Raw genomic sequence first — 14,308 nt, 5'->3', positions numbered from 1 at the left:
GCCAGAGAACAGGTTGAAAGTGCCCAGTTTGTAAGTGGGGGCCTCGGGGAGCAAAAATCAGCTTGAAAAGCGGAGCAGTCGCCTTGTCTCTCCCCGCCCCCCGCCCCCCGCCCCACAGCTGTTCTCAGGCACACCCCAACCAGATTGCGGGGCGTTGGGGGGAGGGGAGAAGGAAAGCACAGGAAGGAAGTCACCTGAAGAAAGAAGGAGTGGGTGGGGATGAACCAGACTCAAGATTTGTTATTTACAACGGCTTCCCCATAATTATTCCGTGCACACTGAACAAATCCTGAATTCCAGACAATCAGGAGGTGTGTTTTGGCTTGCAGGGTCTCTCAAGATCTTCCCAGTAGAGTATTCCCAGGACCAAAACAGGAATACATGGGCTTTCGTTCTGCCACCCTTCTCTGCACGGGGGCAGATGAGGCCTGATTCTGACCCAGTTGCCTCCACTTTCCGGAGAAAAGATGCCCACACCGTTTTGCAGCCAGCATGAAGTCCGAACGATGCTGCAAGCTCTTGGCCTCCGTTCAAAACTCTTCTTTGAAGAGTTTGGTTCCTGGCGGGTAAGAGCAAAGGATTCTGGGGGCTGGAATGCTGCTGCCTAAATTCTAGCACCTGAGTTGGGTTTGTGGCAAACAAGCTGGGTTCAGATGCCAATTCTGGGAGGCAGGTGTCACTCAAGCCAGTTTTCCCCTAGGGTCTTCTTCACTCAAGGTGCCCTCCCCCTTCTCTGCCTCAGTTTCCCTTCCTGCATAGCTGGAATCCTCGGGAATAAGAGGAATCGGTTGCCGGCATCCTCTTTCTCCTCCTGCGAAAGCGAGATGTGCTGATGGAACGAGGCAGCTGTCACTCACGCTGCACAAACTGCCGTTCCTGGGCCCGGCGCCAGCCGACTGACACCTCCTAACAACAGGGCTCTCCGCTGGGGGGGGGGGCTGGTCCCTTGCCTCCCCATACCCCTTCATCCAGCTCTAATTGCTTAAGGGGAAATGGAAAGTTGAAAGGCAAAAGAGGTCTCGTTCGGCACTGCGCGGAGCGAAATTGGCGCTATTGATTGGTCGGGGCCGGAGCACGTTCCCCTCTGCTGATATTCAAATCCCGCCGTCAGCCCCCTGCTTTCACATTCTTGCCTTGTTGTCAAGGTGAAAATGAAAAATAAGAAAGCTTAAAAAGAAAAGAGAAAGCTTGAGGGGTGTTATGTTGAGCGTTGAGCGACTTTCGTGCGCAGGAAACGGGGCTTGCCTCTCAGGAGAAATGGCCATGGTCGTTTTACGATTCACTTTACGAATCTGCAGCTCTTCTGCTGCTTTTATGGATGATTCCTTCTCAAGAGGCTAGAGGGGGGGAGTGAAGACTTGGTTGCAACCTTTCGTCTCTGTCCCAACTCTCAAGAAGGGAAGCAGGGCCGCGCCATCGACTGTGCTCACAAATCGGCTCCTTTCACTGTCGGCTCCCCGGGAGCACAGTTCCCTTCTCAGCTGCTTGCTACAAGAGATTTGAAACTCGACAAGCCAAGCTCGCTTTCTCCCCTCCTCCCTCCTCATGGCCTTTTCCTTTCGTGCCACGTATTTTCAGACTGCAAGCTGTGGGAGGTGCGGGGTCCTTTTTGGCCGAAGGGTCGAACAAAAAACGCTTTAAACAAACGCGTAAATGACACTGGGTGGAATCAGCTTGCCACCCCCCAAAAAACCTGCAATTTGGGACAATGCAAAAATCAAAAATTGCTTACTGCTGCGAGGTCGCTCATTAAGCAGCATGGCACCTGGGACAACAGTGGGAGTCCCGGCACTGGCAGGCAGATGTTTTTGAGGGTACAAATAGGGACACGGGTGGCACTGTGGGTTAAACCACAGAGCCTAGGACTTGCCGACCAGAAGGTCGGCGGTTCGAATCCCCGTGACGGGGTGAGCTCCCGTTGCTTGGTCCCTGCTCCTGCCAACCTAGCAGTTCAAAAGCACACCAGTGCAAGTAGATAAATAGGTACCGCTCCGGCAGGAAGGTAAGCGGCGTTTCCGTGCACTGCTCTGGTTCGCCAGAAGCGGCTTAGTTATGCTGGCCACATGGCCCGGAAGCTGTACACCAGCTCCCTCAGCCAGTAAAGCGAGATGAGCGCTGCAACCCCAGAGTCGGCCACAACTGGACCTAATGGTCCCTTTACCTTTACCTTCCCTTAGGGCAAACCACCTTTAACAGGGTGCTTTGCAAGGAAGATGCAGGCTGGGTGTGTGGAATCTGCGGTTTGCAATTTGCTCCCGACTTCCTCCTCCCCAAGGTCTCCTGGAAAACATGCATGTGTTGGGATATGGCGGGAGGAAGGGGGGGCGGGACGACGACACTCTTCTCTTCTCCCTCTCTCCTAGCTGCAACCCATCAATCGCAGCTCAGAAGGAAGGCCGATCATCAATTATCAGACAAAGCATGTTTAAATTGCATCGTTTGTAGCAGAGATAATTACCACGATTAATTATTCATGCGGCAAGGACTGTGAAGTGTTTATTGGGGGGGGGCCTGGAAATCGGCAGGCCAGGAATGGGAGCGATATTCTCTGTTGGGAGGTGGGATGCAGAACGCTAAAAAGCACGGGGAGAGCACACCTCACCAGGAGGCAAAGGGTGACGCTGGGGCCAGGCGAAGCCTTCGGCTCAGAAGTTTCTCATGCAGCCAGGCCCAAGGAAACATCCTGTGGAACTTGGAAGCTCGCACTCTGAAGCTTGAGCACACAAAGACAGCCCAATTTAAGGGAGAAAGAGAGGGGGGCCCCCAATGCACCACACTCTCATAGATCATAGAACCATAGTGTTGGAAGGGAACCCTGAATGTCATCTAGTCCAACCCCCCGCAGTACAGGAATATGCAGCTGTCCCTTAAGGGATCACAGACATACATCTGAAGGCAGCCCTGTTTAGGGAAGTTTTTAATGTCTGGTGTTTTAGGGGGTATGGGTGGAATGGAAATTGGGAACTCAAAGGGTATACAATATAATTTCCTTTTTTTCTTTTTTTATGAGAGTTGGGAAATTCGTGGAAGGGAACCTTTTTCGACCTTGGAGAAACGTCTTAAGAATAGGTATTGATGTGTAGGTTTGGATGGGAGTTGGGATTGGATAAAGTAAAAGTGGTTTTTAAAATAAATTAAATTACTTAAATGAAAATAAGGCTGGAAGGATTTGCAGAAATAACGATTTGAACTAGAATACAAAAATGGGAGGTGTGAGGAGGTCAAGGAAATAAGTAAAGGAAGAAAGTTATGCAAAGGTTTAATCTGTTCTTTTTTCTTTTTTCAAGTGAGTGTATTTTCTTTTTTGTTGTTGTTGTATTTTTTTGTATTTTGTATTTTTCTTTTTTTTGGTAACTCTGAAACTTTGAATAAATATTATTTTTTAAAAAATAAAATAATGACTGGTGTTTTATTGCATTTTTAATCTTTGTTGGAAGCCGCCCAGAGTGGCTGGGAAAACCCAGCCAGATGGGCGGGGTAGAAATAAATTATCATCATCATCATCCTTGTGAAACTAAGGGTGTTTCCAAACCGCCCTTTTTGTTGAGCATTCATCCAGATTGGTTTGCACGGAGATCCGCTACACTGGCTATTTAATGAGCAATCATTCTGATTTCTTTGCAAGAGGAGAGTTAAACTGCTGCCGCATCAGAGCAAGCGTTATCCCACACTTTCCCATGCACCTGCCTTTGGGCGTCATTCTGGGTAGCTGAGATCATATCTCACTGCATTTTAGAAATTGTATTCATATGTATACATTTCTTTGTCAGATTAAAGTTGCATTCTTACTCATTGTACACATTTCAGCAGCGTTTTGTTGTCCATTTTGGGGGGCTCTTGTCCAATCCTGTTCACTCTCCCAGAATCATTTGTGGAGTCCTAGATCTCTGGCCACCAGATGTTTTTGAGCACAACTGTGCTGGCTGGGGTGAATGAGAATTGCCGACCAAAACAGCTGGAGGGCACCAGGTTGACAAAGGCTGCTCTAGCACGTCTGGTTTCAACCTTCTAAGCTAAACAAGTCAACTTCCTTTATGCATGGGCAAAAAGGACTGTCCTCATGAGGACTACACACATGCACGCTCTCTCTCTCTCTCTCTCTCCCTATTAAAATGGCAGCAGAGGTTCTCAGAAGTCTGCAAGAGCTCCCAGCTATGCATGCTTCGAGAATACCATAGTAAGCAAATTATGGGTTGGCTGCAACCATTCCTGCCCATTCCAGCTGTCCAACGGTATCTGGTTGCCGCCCGCAAAGTATTTGGGTGCCTGCAGATTCTCCACCTTGCAGACGCTGCAGAGAATAATCTTGCCTGTTCTCAGCGCAACCCCCACCCGGCTGCATAATACTCATGCGCTATACATCTGGCCGCATGAGTGGGGTTTTTCCCCCTCTTTTATTTCCAGTCTGTGCATGTATTATTCACGTTTTAGCACACAGCTCACACAGCTCCTACCTGCGAGAGCCCAAGGTAAATAGACACCGTCTCGGAGATGTAAAGGAATTTTCCCTCCTGGTTCAGTGCAAACACAAACCCATCCAGAGACTGTGGAGAGAGAGAGAACACAGAAACAACATTTATATTATATAGATGTGTTTCCCCACTCCCCACTCCAAATAATACAGGCTGGTGCTTTTGCCAAGCAGAGGGGGGAAAGGTGGAAAGAAAGTTATGGGTCACACCAACACAGCTGGTCCAGGTGTAGGGAAGATTCCAAAATTATTATTATTATTTTAGTTATTGGATTTGTATTCTGCCCTTCATCTGAAGATCACAGCGTGGTTCACAGCATAAAACCTTGCTACAAAACTCCCAGGGCATTACGTCATAGGGACTAGAAACTCTACCCCAAATCAAACCGTGGTAAATCCAGTTCCTAATTTGGTTTAGAGCCCAAACAGATCCAGGGTAGCAACCCAATGCACTAAAAATAGGGTAGCAAGCTTTAAAATGACTGATCAGTGCCGATATTAACTGCAGCTTTCAAGGAGCCCATTGATTAATTAATGGGTGAGACTGGATCTCGCCAGCTTCTAAGCTGGATGGTGAACAAAAAATTGCAGAAGGCCTTTTTCTTCCTTCCTCCTTTTTTAAAAAAAATTATATAAACTGTTATCTGCTTCAAATTTAAAGATGGGGAGGGGGCTCTCTCCTCCTCCAGGGATGATTTTGCAACATGCAAACAGTGTTAGAAACTCATCAATATAAGCCAGCCTCCAAATGGCACCTTAAACCTAGGTTGCGGTCGCCACAAAGGAATGTCTACCTGCAAGGGGTTTGGACTCGATGATTCTCAGGGTCCCTTCCAATGCTACCATTTTACGATTCTATGATCTCTGCTACATAGCTTGACTGCAGCTTGCTCTTACAACAATTCACTTGTCCCTGTATGCAAGGACCACAGACATACGCCATGGAAATGGAAATGGTATTAACTTTAATACCAGTTCCATTTCCATGGCGTGTGAAGGAAATCAGCCCTGAGTGCTCACTGGAAGGACAGATCCTGAAGCTGAGGCTCCAAGACTTTGGCCACCTCATGAGAAGAGAAGACTCCCTGGAAAAGACCCTGATGTTGGGAAAGATGGAGGGCACAAGAAGAAGGGGACAACAGAGGACGAGATGGTTGGACAGTGTTCTCGAAGCTACCAGCATGAGTTTGACCAAACTGTGGGAGGCAGTGGAAGACAGGAGTGCCTGGTGTGCTCTGGTCCATGGGGTCACAAAGAGTTGGACATGACTAAACGACTAAACAACAACAACATGGACTAAGGCAGAGGTTTTTAAACTGTGGTGATCAGGCTGGCACCCAGAAATCTCCACGCATCCCCAACTGGACCCGCACCAGTAGCAAAACGTATCTGTCGCCCTGGGAAATTTTGAACACTGCAAATATGCAAACATATTTAAGTTCAGATCAAGTAAGCAAAATGGGGGTGGGGATAAATTACCGTATTTTTCACTCTATAAGACGCACCAGACCATAAGACGCACCTAGTTTTTGGAGGAGGAAAACAAAAAAAAATATTATTCGGAATTTCAGAAGCCAGAACAGCAAGAGGGATCACTGCGCAGCGAAAGCAGCAATCCCTCTTGCTGTTCTGGCTTCTGGGATAGCTGCGCAGCCTGCATTCGCTCCATAAGACGCACACACATTTCCCCTTACTTTTTAGGAGGGAAAAAGTGAGTCTTATAGAGCAAAAAATACGGTAATTTACAAACAGGAAACACCTTCAGATTGGCTGGCAGCCCATGTTAAAAACGTACCGTACTTTTCCGTGTATAAGACTAGTTTTTTTTTACTCCAAAATAGTGTTAAAAAATGGGGGGGTTGTCTTATACACGGAGCGTGGGTAGGGAGGACATGTGACAGCCGCGAGCTGCAGATTGTCATAGGCAATTTGCCTGGCGATTGGTGGCTGTGGCAAAGGCTGGTTTGTATTGGCTGGTGCTGCGGCAATTGTGCATGCGATTGTCAGCCACTGCTGGAGATCGGGCAGCCGCTTTTTGGCTTCTGCGATGCGAGTGATTGTCAGTGCCTATCCGTTGGGTTAGTGATTTACTGCATCCCCCCTTCTCCCCTGAAAAGCTCTGGGCAATCCTCCCCCCCAAAAAAAGATCAACAAGTGTTAAACATGGAAAAATAAAGTATGTGCAGAAAACCTGGCAATGGCAGGCTATGAAGATGAGCTGTTGCCTTGCACAGAGACAAACCATTGGCCCATATATAGCCAGGCTTGGCCTGCTCTGGCTGGCAGCAACTCTCCAGGTGCAGGGCTCTTCCACAACTTTCCCATCCACCACAGATTGCTTTTCATGAGGATTGAACCTGCGACCTCCTGTAGGCAAGATATGTGCTCCACCATTGCGTTAGGGACTCCTCTAGCACCAGGTTAGTAGGGACGTCATGGGCTGTTTCTGAGTGGATTTCCCTCTCCCACTCCTGACTCCCAGGCTTCACCCCCCAAAGATGAAGTCAGACACCAATCTGCATGTGATGAAGTGGACTCTCATTCACGGAAGCTTGTTAAACTACAATAAATGCGCCCGTTGTTAAGGTGCCACAAGGCTCTTTGTCGCGTCTGCCAAAACAGGCGGCATGGCAACACCCCAGGAACACTATTTGCTACAGAAGAAGTACCCCACAAAATAGCTGCTTGCAAGGGCTGGGCAACATCAAGACTAGAGCCAAGTCAATACCAAAGGACCAAAAGTCACCCAAAGCGGTCCTGGAATTAAGACTTTCTAAGAATATTAGGAAGTGAGAGCTGGACCACAAAGAAGGCTGATCGCTGAAGAATTGATGCTTTTGAATTATGGTGCTGGAGGAGACTCCTGAGAGTCCCATGGACTGCAAGAAGATCAAACCTATCCATTCTGAAGGAAATCAGCCCTGAGTGCTCACTGGAAGGACAGATCCTGAAGCTGGAGGCTCCAAGACTTTGGCCACCTCATGAGAAGAGAAGACTCCCTGGAAAAGACCCTGATGTTGGGAAAGATGGAGGGCACAAGGAGAAGGGGACGACAGAGGACGAGATGGTTGGACAGTGTTCTCAAAGCTACCAGCATGAGTTTGACCAAACTGCGGGAGGCAGTGGAAGACAGGAGTGCCTGGCGTGCTCTGGTCCACGGGGTCACGAAGAGTCGGACACGACTAAACGACTAAACAACAAGAATATTAGGGTTCGTTTTGAGCAAAAAGGCATTCCTAAACCTCGTTGTAGTGAAGGCAGGCTCGGAAGAGAAAGAAAAGCAGTTGTCGGTATAGCATGAGACCCTTATTCTCAGGGTTGTGGGTTCAAGCCTCACGCTGGGCAAAAAGATTCTTGCATTGCCCAAGGAGGTTAGAATAGAAGACTCTTGTGGTTCCTTCTAACTCTATGTCAACCAACCCATCTCAAACCTTTGCTGGCATATAGATGAGGTTCCAAAAGGTTCAGTACAATAAAAATGCAGCAGTATCTGCATCTAACAGTTTAAATACTGTTGTGTGTCCATGGAAGCAAGAAGAATTACCGACGAAAGAAGAATGGAGGATGAAATTGATGGACTATGCAGAATTAGATAAATTAACAGAAAGGATTCGAAACCTGCAGAACAAGAGATTCTCGGAAGACTGGAGTAAATTTACGGACTATTTGGAAAGCAACTGTGATGAACAGATTGCGGTAGTGGGTTTGCAAGAAGTTTTGTAAGGTGAATTATTTGAAATATTGCAAGAAAGACAATGAGGAGAATTATTAGTTAAGGATAATTAAAGGTAATAGGAAATTAGGACTTCCGGAGGCGGCGCGAACGGCAATGGCGGTCCTCCTCGCGCTGTGAGGAGGAAGCTCCGCAGAAACGGGTCGTCCGCTACGGCGAAGCAGAGACCCACACCGAAAAACCACAGGCAGCAAGAGCCTGTGGCCGTGGGACTCGGCGGGCGCCAGAAGCGTCCCCTGAAGCCGAGAAGGGACCCCGTAAGGAGCCTCTGATCGTGGAGGGGGTATCGCGGCGCTGTGAGTCGATCGCTATTTCTGGGGAGTGAAGCCGCATAGCTGCTGTCGGTGAGCGCTGACCTTTTTTCCTGGAAATATTGGACTTTGAAAAGTAACAACCCGTGAGTAAGAAAAACAGTATGAATTGGGACTAAATTGTTAGAAATTCGGCTAAAAGCGGTAGACGCAAAACAGGAAGTCCGTCTTCCGCTTCTGCTAAAGATCAAAAGCAAAGGACTTTGATGTCTGGAGCCTTTGAAAAGGCGCTTAATCGTCTCTGTGCTCCGGTACTGCTGGGGGAGAGGGAGAGAGAGGGGGGAGGGGGAGAGAGAGAGAGGGAGAGAGAGAGAGGGAGAGAAAGAGAGAGAGAGAGAGAGAGAGAGAGAGAGAGAGAGAGAGGGAGAGATGGCTGGCTTGGGTGGGGGGAAACTTTTGCCTTTCTTTCCTCCCTCCGTTAAATCCCTCTCCTGCATTCTTAGCCAGCTGCTTCTCTGCACACCCCTCTCATGTCCCTTCTTTGTTTTTCCTTCGCTCCCCACTTAAAATGTGGTTACAAAGCATAGATCCACATGGATCCTCAGGATCTTTGCACTGGGTCACCCCAAATTCACCATCAGATCACATAGCATGTCCAGGGCTACAGCCTGCCCCCCCAAAATCACGCACCCACTGTTGCCTGGGGCTGCAATGGTGCAAAAACGTGGTTAAAAAGCATGGATCCACATGGATCCTCAGGACCTTTGCATTGGGTCACCCCAAATTCACCATCAGATCACATAGCATGTCCATGGCTACAGCCTGCCCCCCCAAATCACGCACCCACGGTTGCTTGGGGCTGCAATGGTGCAAAAACGTGGTTACAAAGCATGGATCCACAGGAATTCTCAGGATCTTTGCATTGGGTCACCCCAAATTCACCATCAAATCACATAGCATGTCCATGGCTACAGCCTGCACCAAAAAAATCACGTACCCACTGTTGCCTGGGGCTGCAATGGTGCAAAAACGTGGTTACAAAGCATGGATCCACAGGAATTCTCAGGATTTTTGCATTGGGTCACCCCAAATTCACCATCAAATCACATGTCTGTGGCCACAGCATGAAGCCCAAAAATGATACACCCACTGTTTCATTCAGAATGTTTTTCCCTTTGTTTTCCTCCTCTAAAAACGATGTGCGTGTTATGGTCAGGTGCGTGTTATAGAGCGAAAAATACGGTAATCTGTGCATCCATTGAAGCTGCATTTGTACAAATTTAGGATCTAACTTCTTTTAAGAGACTTTTAAGAGACTTACTCTTTAAATGAACTGTGTTTTACCTCTTCCTTTGGAATTACAACTTACTGAGAAGCCCAGGTAGTTGGGCTGCCTGACCAACAGATCTGTCAGACTGCAGAATTTGACACTTTGTAATTCTGGGCTGTTACAATCTGAGTTTTTGTGGATCTGCTACACTGAAACACCTTTTCTGGCACTTGTTAGAGAAACTGTAGTGCTTTTAAAACCAACTCTGTCAACTACAGGAAAATTGAAGGTTCCCTGGAAATTAACTGAACTTTTAACAAATTAGCTTTCTCCCTCAAGATATATCCGAACTCCCTCTAGAGGACTTTGGTTTTACAGTTGTAAGTGACTTTACTTTCTCTTTCCTTTCCTCCTATTTGACTGTGTATCTGTTGGGCTGCTGGATTCCCATGGGAACAACTTAACTTGACCTTGACTTGCAGACAAAACTGGAATGAGTGGCGTTGGGAAAACAAGAGCGGCTAAAGCGAAAGCTAGACAAACAACTTTGACTTTAACTTCACAGCCGCGCAGATCATCTGTCCCTACTGTTTTGCTGCCAGAGGAAGAAGAAGCTGAGCAACTACAGCAAGAAGATATGGCTGCAGGAGGAACTGGTTCAATATTAGAAAAATTTTTTGGAAAATTGGAAGCTTTGGATAAGAAAGTGGACGAACAGTCGGCTAAGCTTGATCAAAATACAGCCAGTGTAAACAAATTAACTGAACAAGTTGCTTTGAACACCCAATCAATTGGAAGGTTATTTGAGACCACTGCAGAAAACCGCAAATTGGCTGAGGAAGCCAGCCAAAAAGTTGAAGGATTAGAACAAGAGGTAAGACCACTGCACAAATTGGTTGATGAACAGCAGGCGTATTTGTCTATGATTGGATTGCGGAATCGGGAAAATAATCTGAGATTGAGGTCGATACCAGAACTTGAACAAGGGAATTTGATTGAGTTCCTGACAAAAGAATTTTCCAAGTTTTGGCCTTTGGAGGAAGAAAAGGATTTTAAGATTGTGACTGCTTTTAGACTTGGAAGAGTAGTAAGGAAAGATAAGCCCAGAGACTGTTTGATTACTTTGAGATCGAAGGAGGAAAGAGACAAAATTTTAGGCCTACACTACGCAAAGTCACTGAATATTTCGGACAAAAGAGTCGAAATTTACAAAGACATCCCGAAACAACTCTTGGACCTTAGATCCACCTATACTGAACTAGCAAAATTGTTGAGGAGTAACTCAATTGTTTTCAGGTGGGAATTTCCCCAAGGATTATCCTTTACCTTTAGAGGGAAGAAGGTTAAAATTAAAACAACCGAGGACAAAGATAAATTTTTGAGGGCTTACGGAGAGGACCTTCAGAAAGGGATTGAAGGACCTCCAGGGTCTGGATCACCACCTGCACCTGCACCTTCGGGATCTGAAGAACCGGAAAAGATACCACCACTAGAGGAATAACAGATTTGTTCAGGATGTCTCTGCAACTTCTGAGTTGGAACATTAATGGCTGCAATTCCCCGGAAAAGAGGAGAAGAATTTTTCATATATTGAGAAAAGAACAATTGGACATTATTTGCTTGCAAGAAACATACGTGACTAGGCTCCATAGAAAAGTGCTAATAAACAAAAGATTAGGCCAAGAATTTATTTCTTCGGACCAAGTTAAGAAAAGAGGAGTGGTGATATATGCAAAGGAGAGCCTGTCACCAAATTTCTGTTTAAAGATGACCAAGGAAGAATTTTGGCTATTGAGATACAGAATCAGGGAGAAAAGTTTTTGATATTGGGAATCTACACACCAAATGAGGGGAAATCAGAATTTTACAAGAAGCTGCATGAGATAATGCTGGACTATCTGGACTATGACAACATCATTATGATGGGAGATATGAATGGGGTGGCATCAACCAACATGGACAAGTCCCAAAGTCTAAATGTGACAAAAGATGGCAGACTACCTAAAACTTTTTTTGAACTGATTGACAATATGGACTTGATTGACATTTGGAGGACAAAGAACCCCCTGGGAAGAGAGGGAACATTCTTTTCTGAAGCCCAACTGACATGGACAAGAATCGACCAAATATGGATAACTAGAGGTCTGGCACCTAAGACGAGAAAGGTGGAAATCTGCCCAAAGACCTGCTCCGACCATAACGCTGTAAAGATGGATATGAGATTAATCCCAACCGGCTCCTTTAGATGGAAGATGAATGACAACTTGTTCAGAGATCAGGAAATCACTAAAAAGGCCCAAAAAGCATTGAAGGATTATTTTGAGATAAATTTGAACACTACGATGGAAAAAAGAATCATCTGGGACGCAAGTAAGGCGGTTATGAGGGGGTTTCTGATACAACAGAACGCTGCAAAGAAAAGAGTTCAAAATGAGAAAAAAGATAAGATTTTGGAGAAAATTAAAGATTGTGAGAAGAAGCTAAGAGTGAAACCGAAGTCAAAGGAGATTTTGAAAGAAATTAAATTTCACCAAGCACAATACTCCAAATTGATAAATCAGGAAGTGGAGTGGAAAGTTAAGTTGATGAAACAGATATCATTTGATTCGGCAAATAAATGTGGAAAACTGCTAGCATGGCAGTTGAAAAAGAGACAAAAATTAAATACGATCACTAATCTAGAGATTGAAGGAAGAAATATTCAGAACCCTGTGGATATTAGGAAGTGCTTCCAGAGATACTTTAAACAACTATATACCCAAGGGCCGCAAAATGAGGTGGAGATAGAACAATTTTTGATAAAGAATGGACTACCAAGGTTGTCTCAAGAAAACAGATCAATACTGAACTGTAAAATAACACCACAAGAGATTGAAGTTGCCATTCAAAACATGCAACTGGGCAAATCCCCAGGGCCTGACGGGCTTACCTCCAAATATTATAAGACATTGAAAGATTACTTGATACACCCACTAATGGAGGTTTGCAATGAGATTATGGAGGGGAAGAAAGCACCGGAAACGTGGAAGGAAGCTTTCATCACATTGATACCTAAATCTGAATTGGAAAAGACACAACTTAAGAATTACCGCCCCATTTCCCTTCTAAATGTGGATTACAAAATTTTTGCAGACATTTTAGCAAATAGACTTTAAAAGGTTTTAAGTGAAGTGATCCATAAAGATCAGGCAGGCTTTCTCCCAGGAAGACATTTGTTTGCTAACACAAGGAACATTATTGATATCTTGGAACTTTTGCAAACAAATATTAATACAAGAGCAGTGTTAATATTTATTGATGCGGAGAAGGCCTTTGACAACATTTCTTGGAAGTTTATGAAGAAAAACTTGGAAGGGATGGGAGTGGGACGGGGATTTGAAAATGGGATAGACGCAATCTATTCAGAACAAAAGGCTAAATTGATAGTTAACAATGTGGTGACAGAAGAGTTTAAAATTGAAAAAGGAACACGACAAGGTTGCCCTATTTCCCCTCTGTTATTTATTTCAGTCCTGGAGGTGCTCCTGAATATGATTAGAGGGGACCGGTTAGTGGAAGGAATTCAGGTCGGAGCGAAACAGTACAAACTTAAAGCCTTTGCAGATGACCTAGTTTTGACTTTACAGGAGCCAGAATCTAGTACGAAAAGGGCATTACAACTGATTCAAGAGTTTGGTCGGGTGGCGGGATTTAAATTAAATAAACAAAAAACTAAGGTACTGGAAAAAAATTTGACAACTTCAGAGTCAGAAAGGTTTCAGAAAGAGACAGAGTTAAATGTGGTGAAAAAAATAAAATATCTAGGGGTGAACATAACAGCAAAAAATCTGAGTCTATTTAAGGATAATTATGAAAAGTGTTGGTCAGAAATTAAGAGGGACTTAGAAAGTTGGTCAAGATTGAAACTTTCCTTGTTGGGCCGAATTGCTGCTATAAAAATGAATGTATTGCCAAGGATGCTGTTTCTTTTTCAGACTTTACAGATTGTGGATAAAATGGAGTGTTTCGGGAGGTGGCAAAGAGATATCTCTAAATTTGTCTGGCAGGGCAAAAAGCCCAGAATTAAGTTTAAAATACTAACTGATGCTAAAGAAAGAGGGGGGTTTGCCCTGCCAGACTTAAGGTTGTACTATGAATCAGCAGCTTTCTGCTGGCTGAAAGATTGGCTGCTTCTTGAAAACGCTGATGTCTTAGATTTGGAAGGATTCAACAATGCTTTTGGTTGGCATGCATATTTGTGGTATGACAAGGTTAAGATTCATAAGAATTTCAAGAACCATATTGTCAGGAAAGCAGTGTTTAATGTCTGGACAAAATATAAAGACTTATTAGAAAATAAGACCCCGAGGTGGTTATCACCTATGGAAGCTAAAGCAGTGAAAAGACCCAATATGGAGGTCAAATGGCCAAAGTATTGGGAAATATTAGAAAGAGATGGAGATATTTGGAGATTGCAGAGTATGGAGAAACTAAAAGATAAAGTGCGAGATTGGTTACATTACGCTCAGATTAAAGAGGCTTTTAAATTGGATAAAAAGTTAGGATTCCAGGTGGAAAAATCGAAATTGGAAACAGAACTGTTA

General features: G+C 45.1%; 1 protein-coding gene across 5 annotated transcripts in view; it reads right to left on the bottom strand.

Moving 5' to 3' along the window:
* The window catches only part of NPAS1 (neuronal PAS domain protein 1), a 115,485-nt gene that overhangs the window by 28,591 nt on the left and 72,586 nt on the right, over positions 1-14,308 (bottom strand). For all 5 annotated transcript variants that reach the window (XM_079985365.1, XM_079985366.1, XM_079985367.1 and 2 more), the window contains one exon: positions 4,455-4,544. In XM_079985365.1, the coding sequence (XP_079841491.1) occupies positions 4,455-4,544 (90 nt within the window). The remainder of the gene's footprint in view (positions 1-4,454; positions 4,545-14,308) is intronic.

Source organism: Podarcis cretensis (assembly GCF_951804945.1).
Source record: "Podarcis cretensis genome assembly, chromosome: 8".
Lineage (NCBI taxonomy): Eukaryota > Metazoa > Chordata > Lepidosauria > Squamata > Lacertidae > Podarcis > Podarcis cretensis.
Note: the sequence above shows the minus strand (reverse complement) of the source record. Positions and strands in the feature narration are given on the sequence as shown.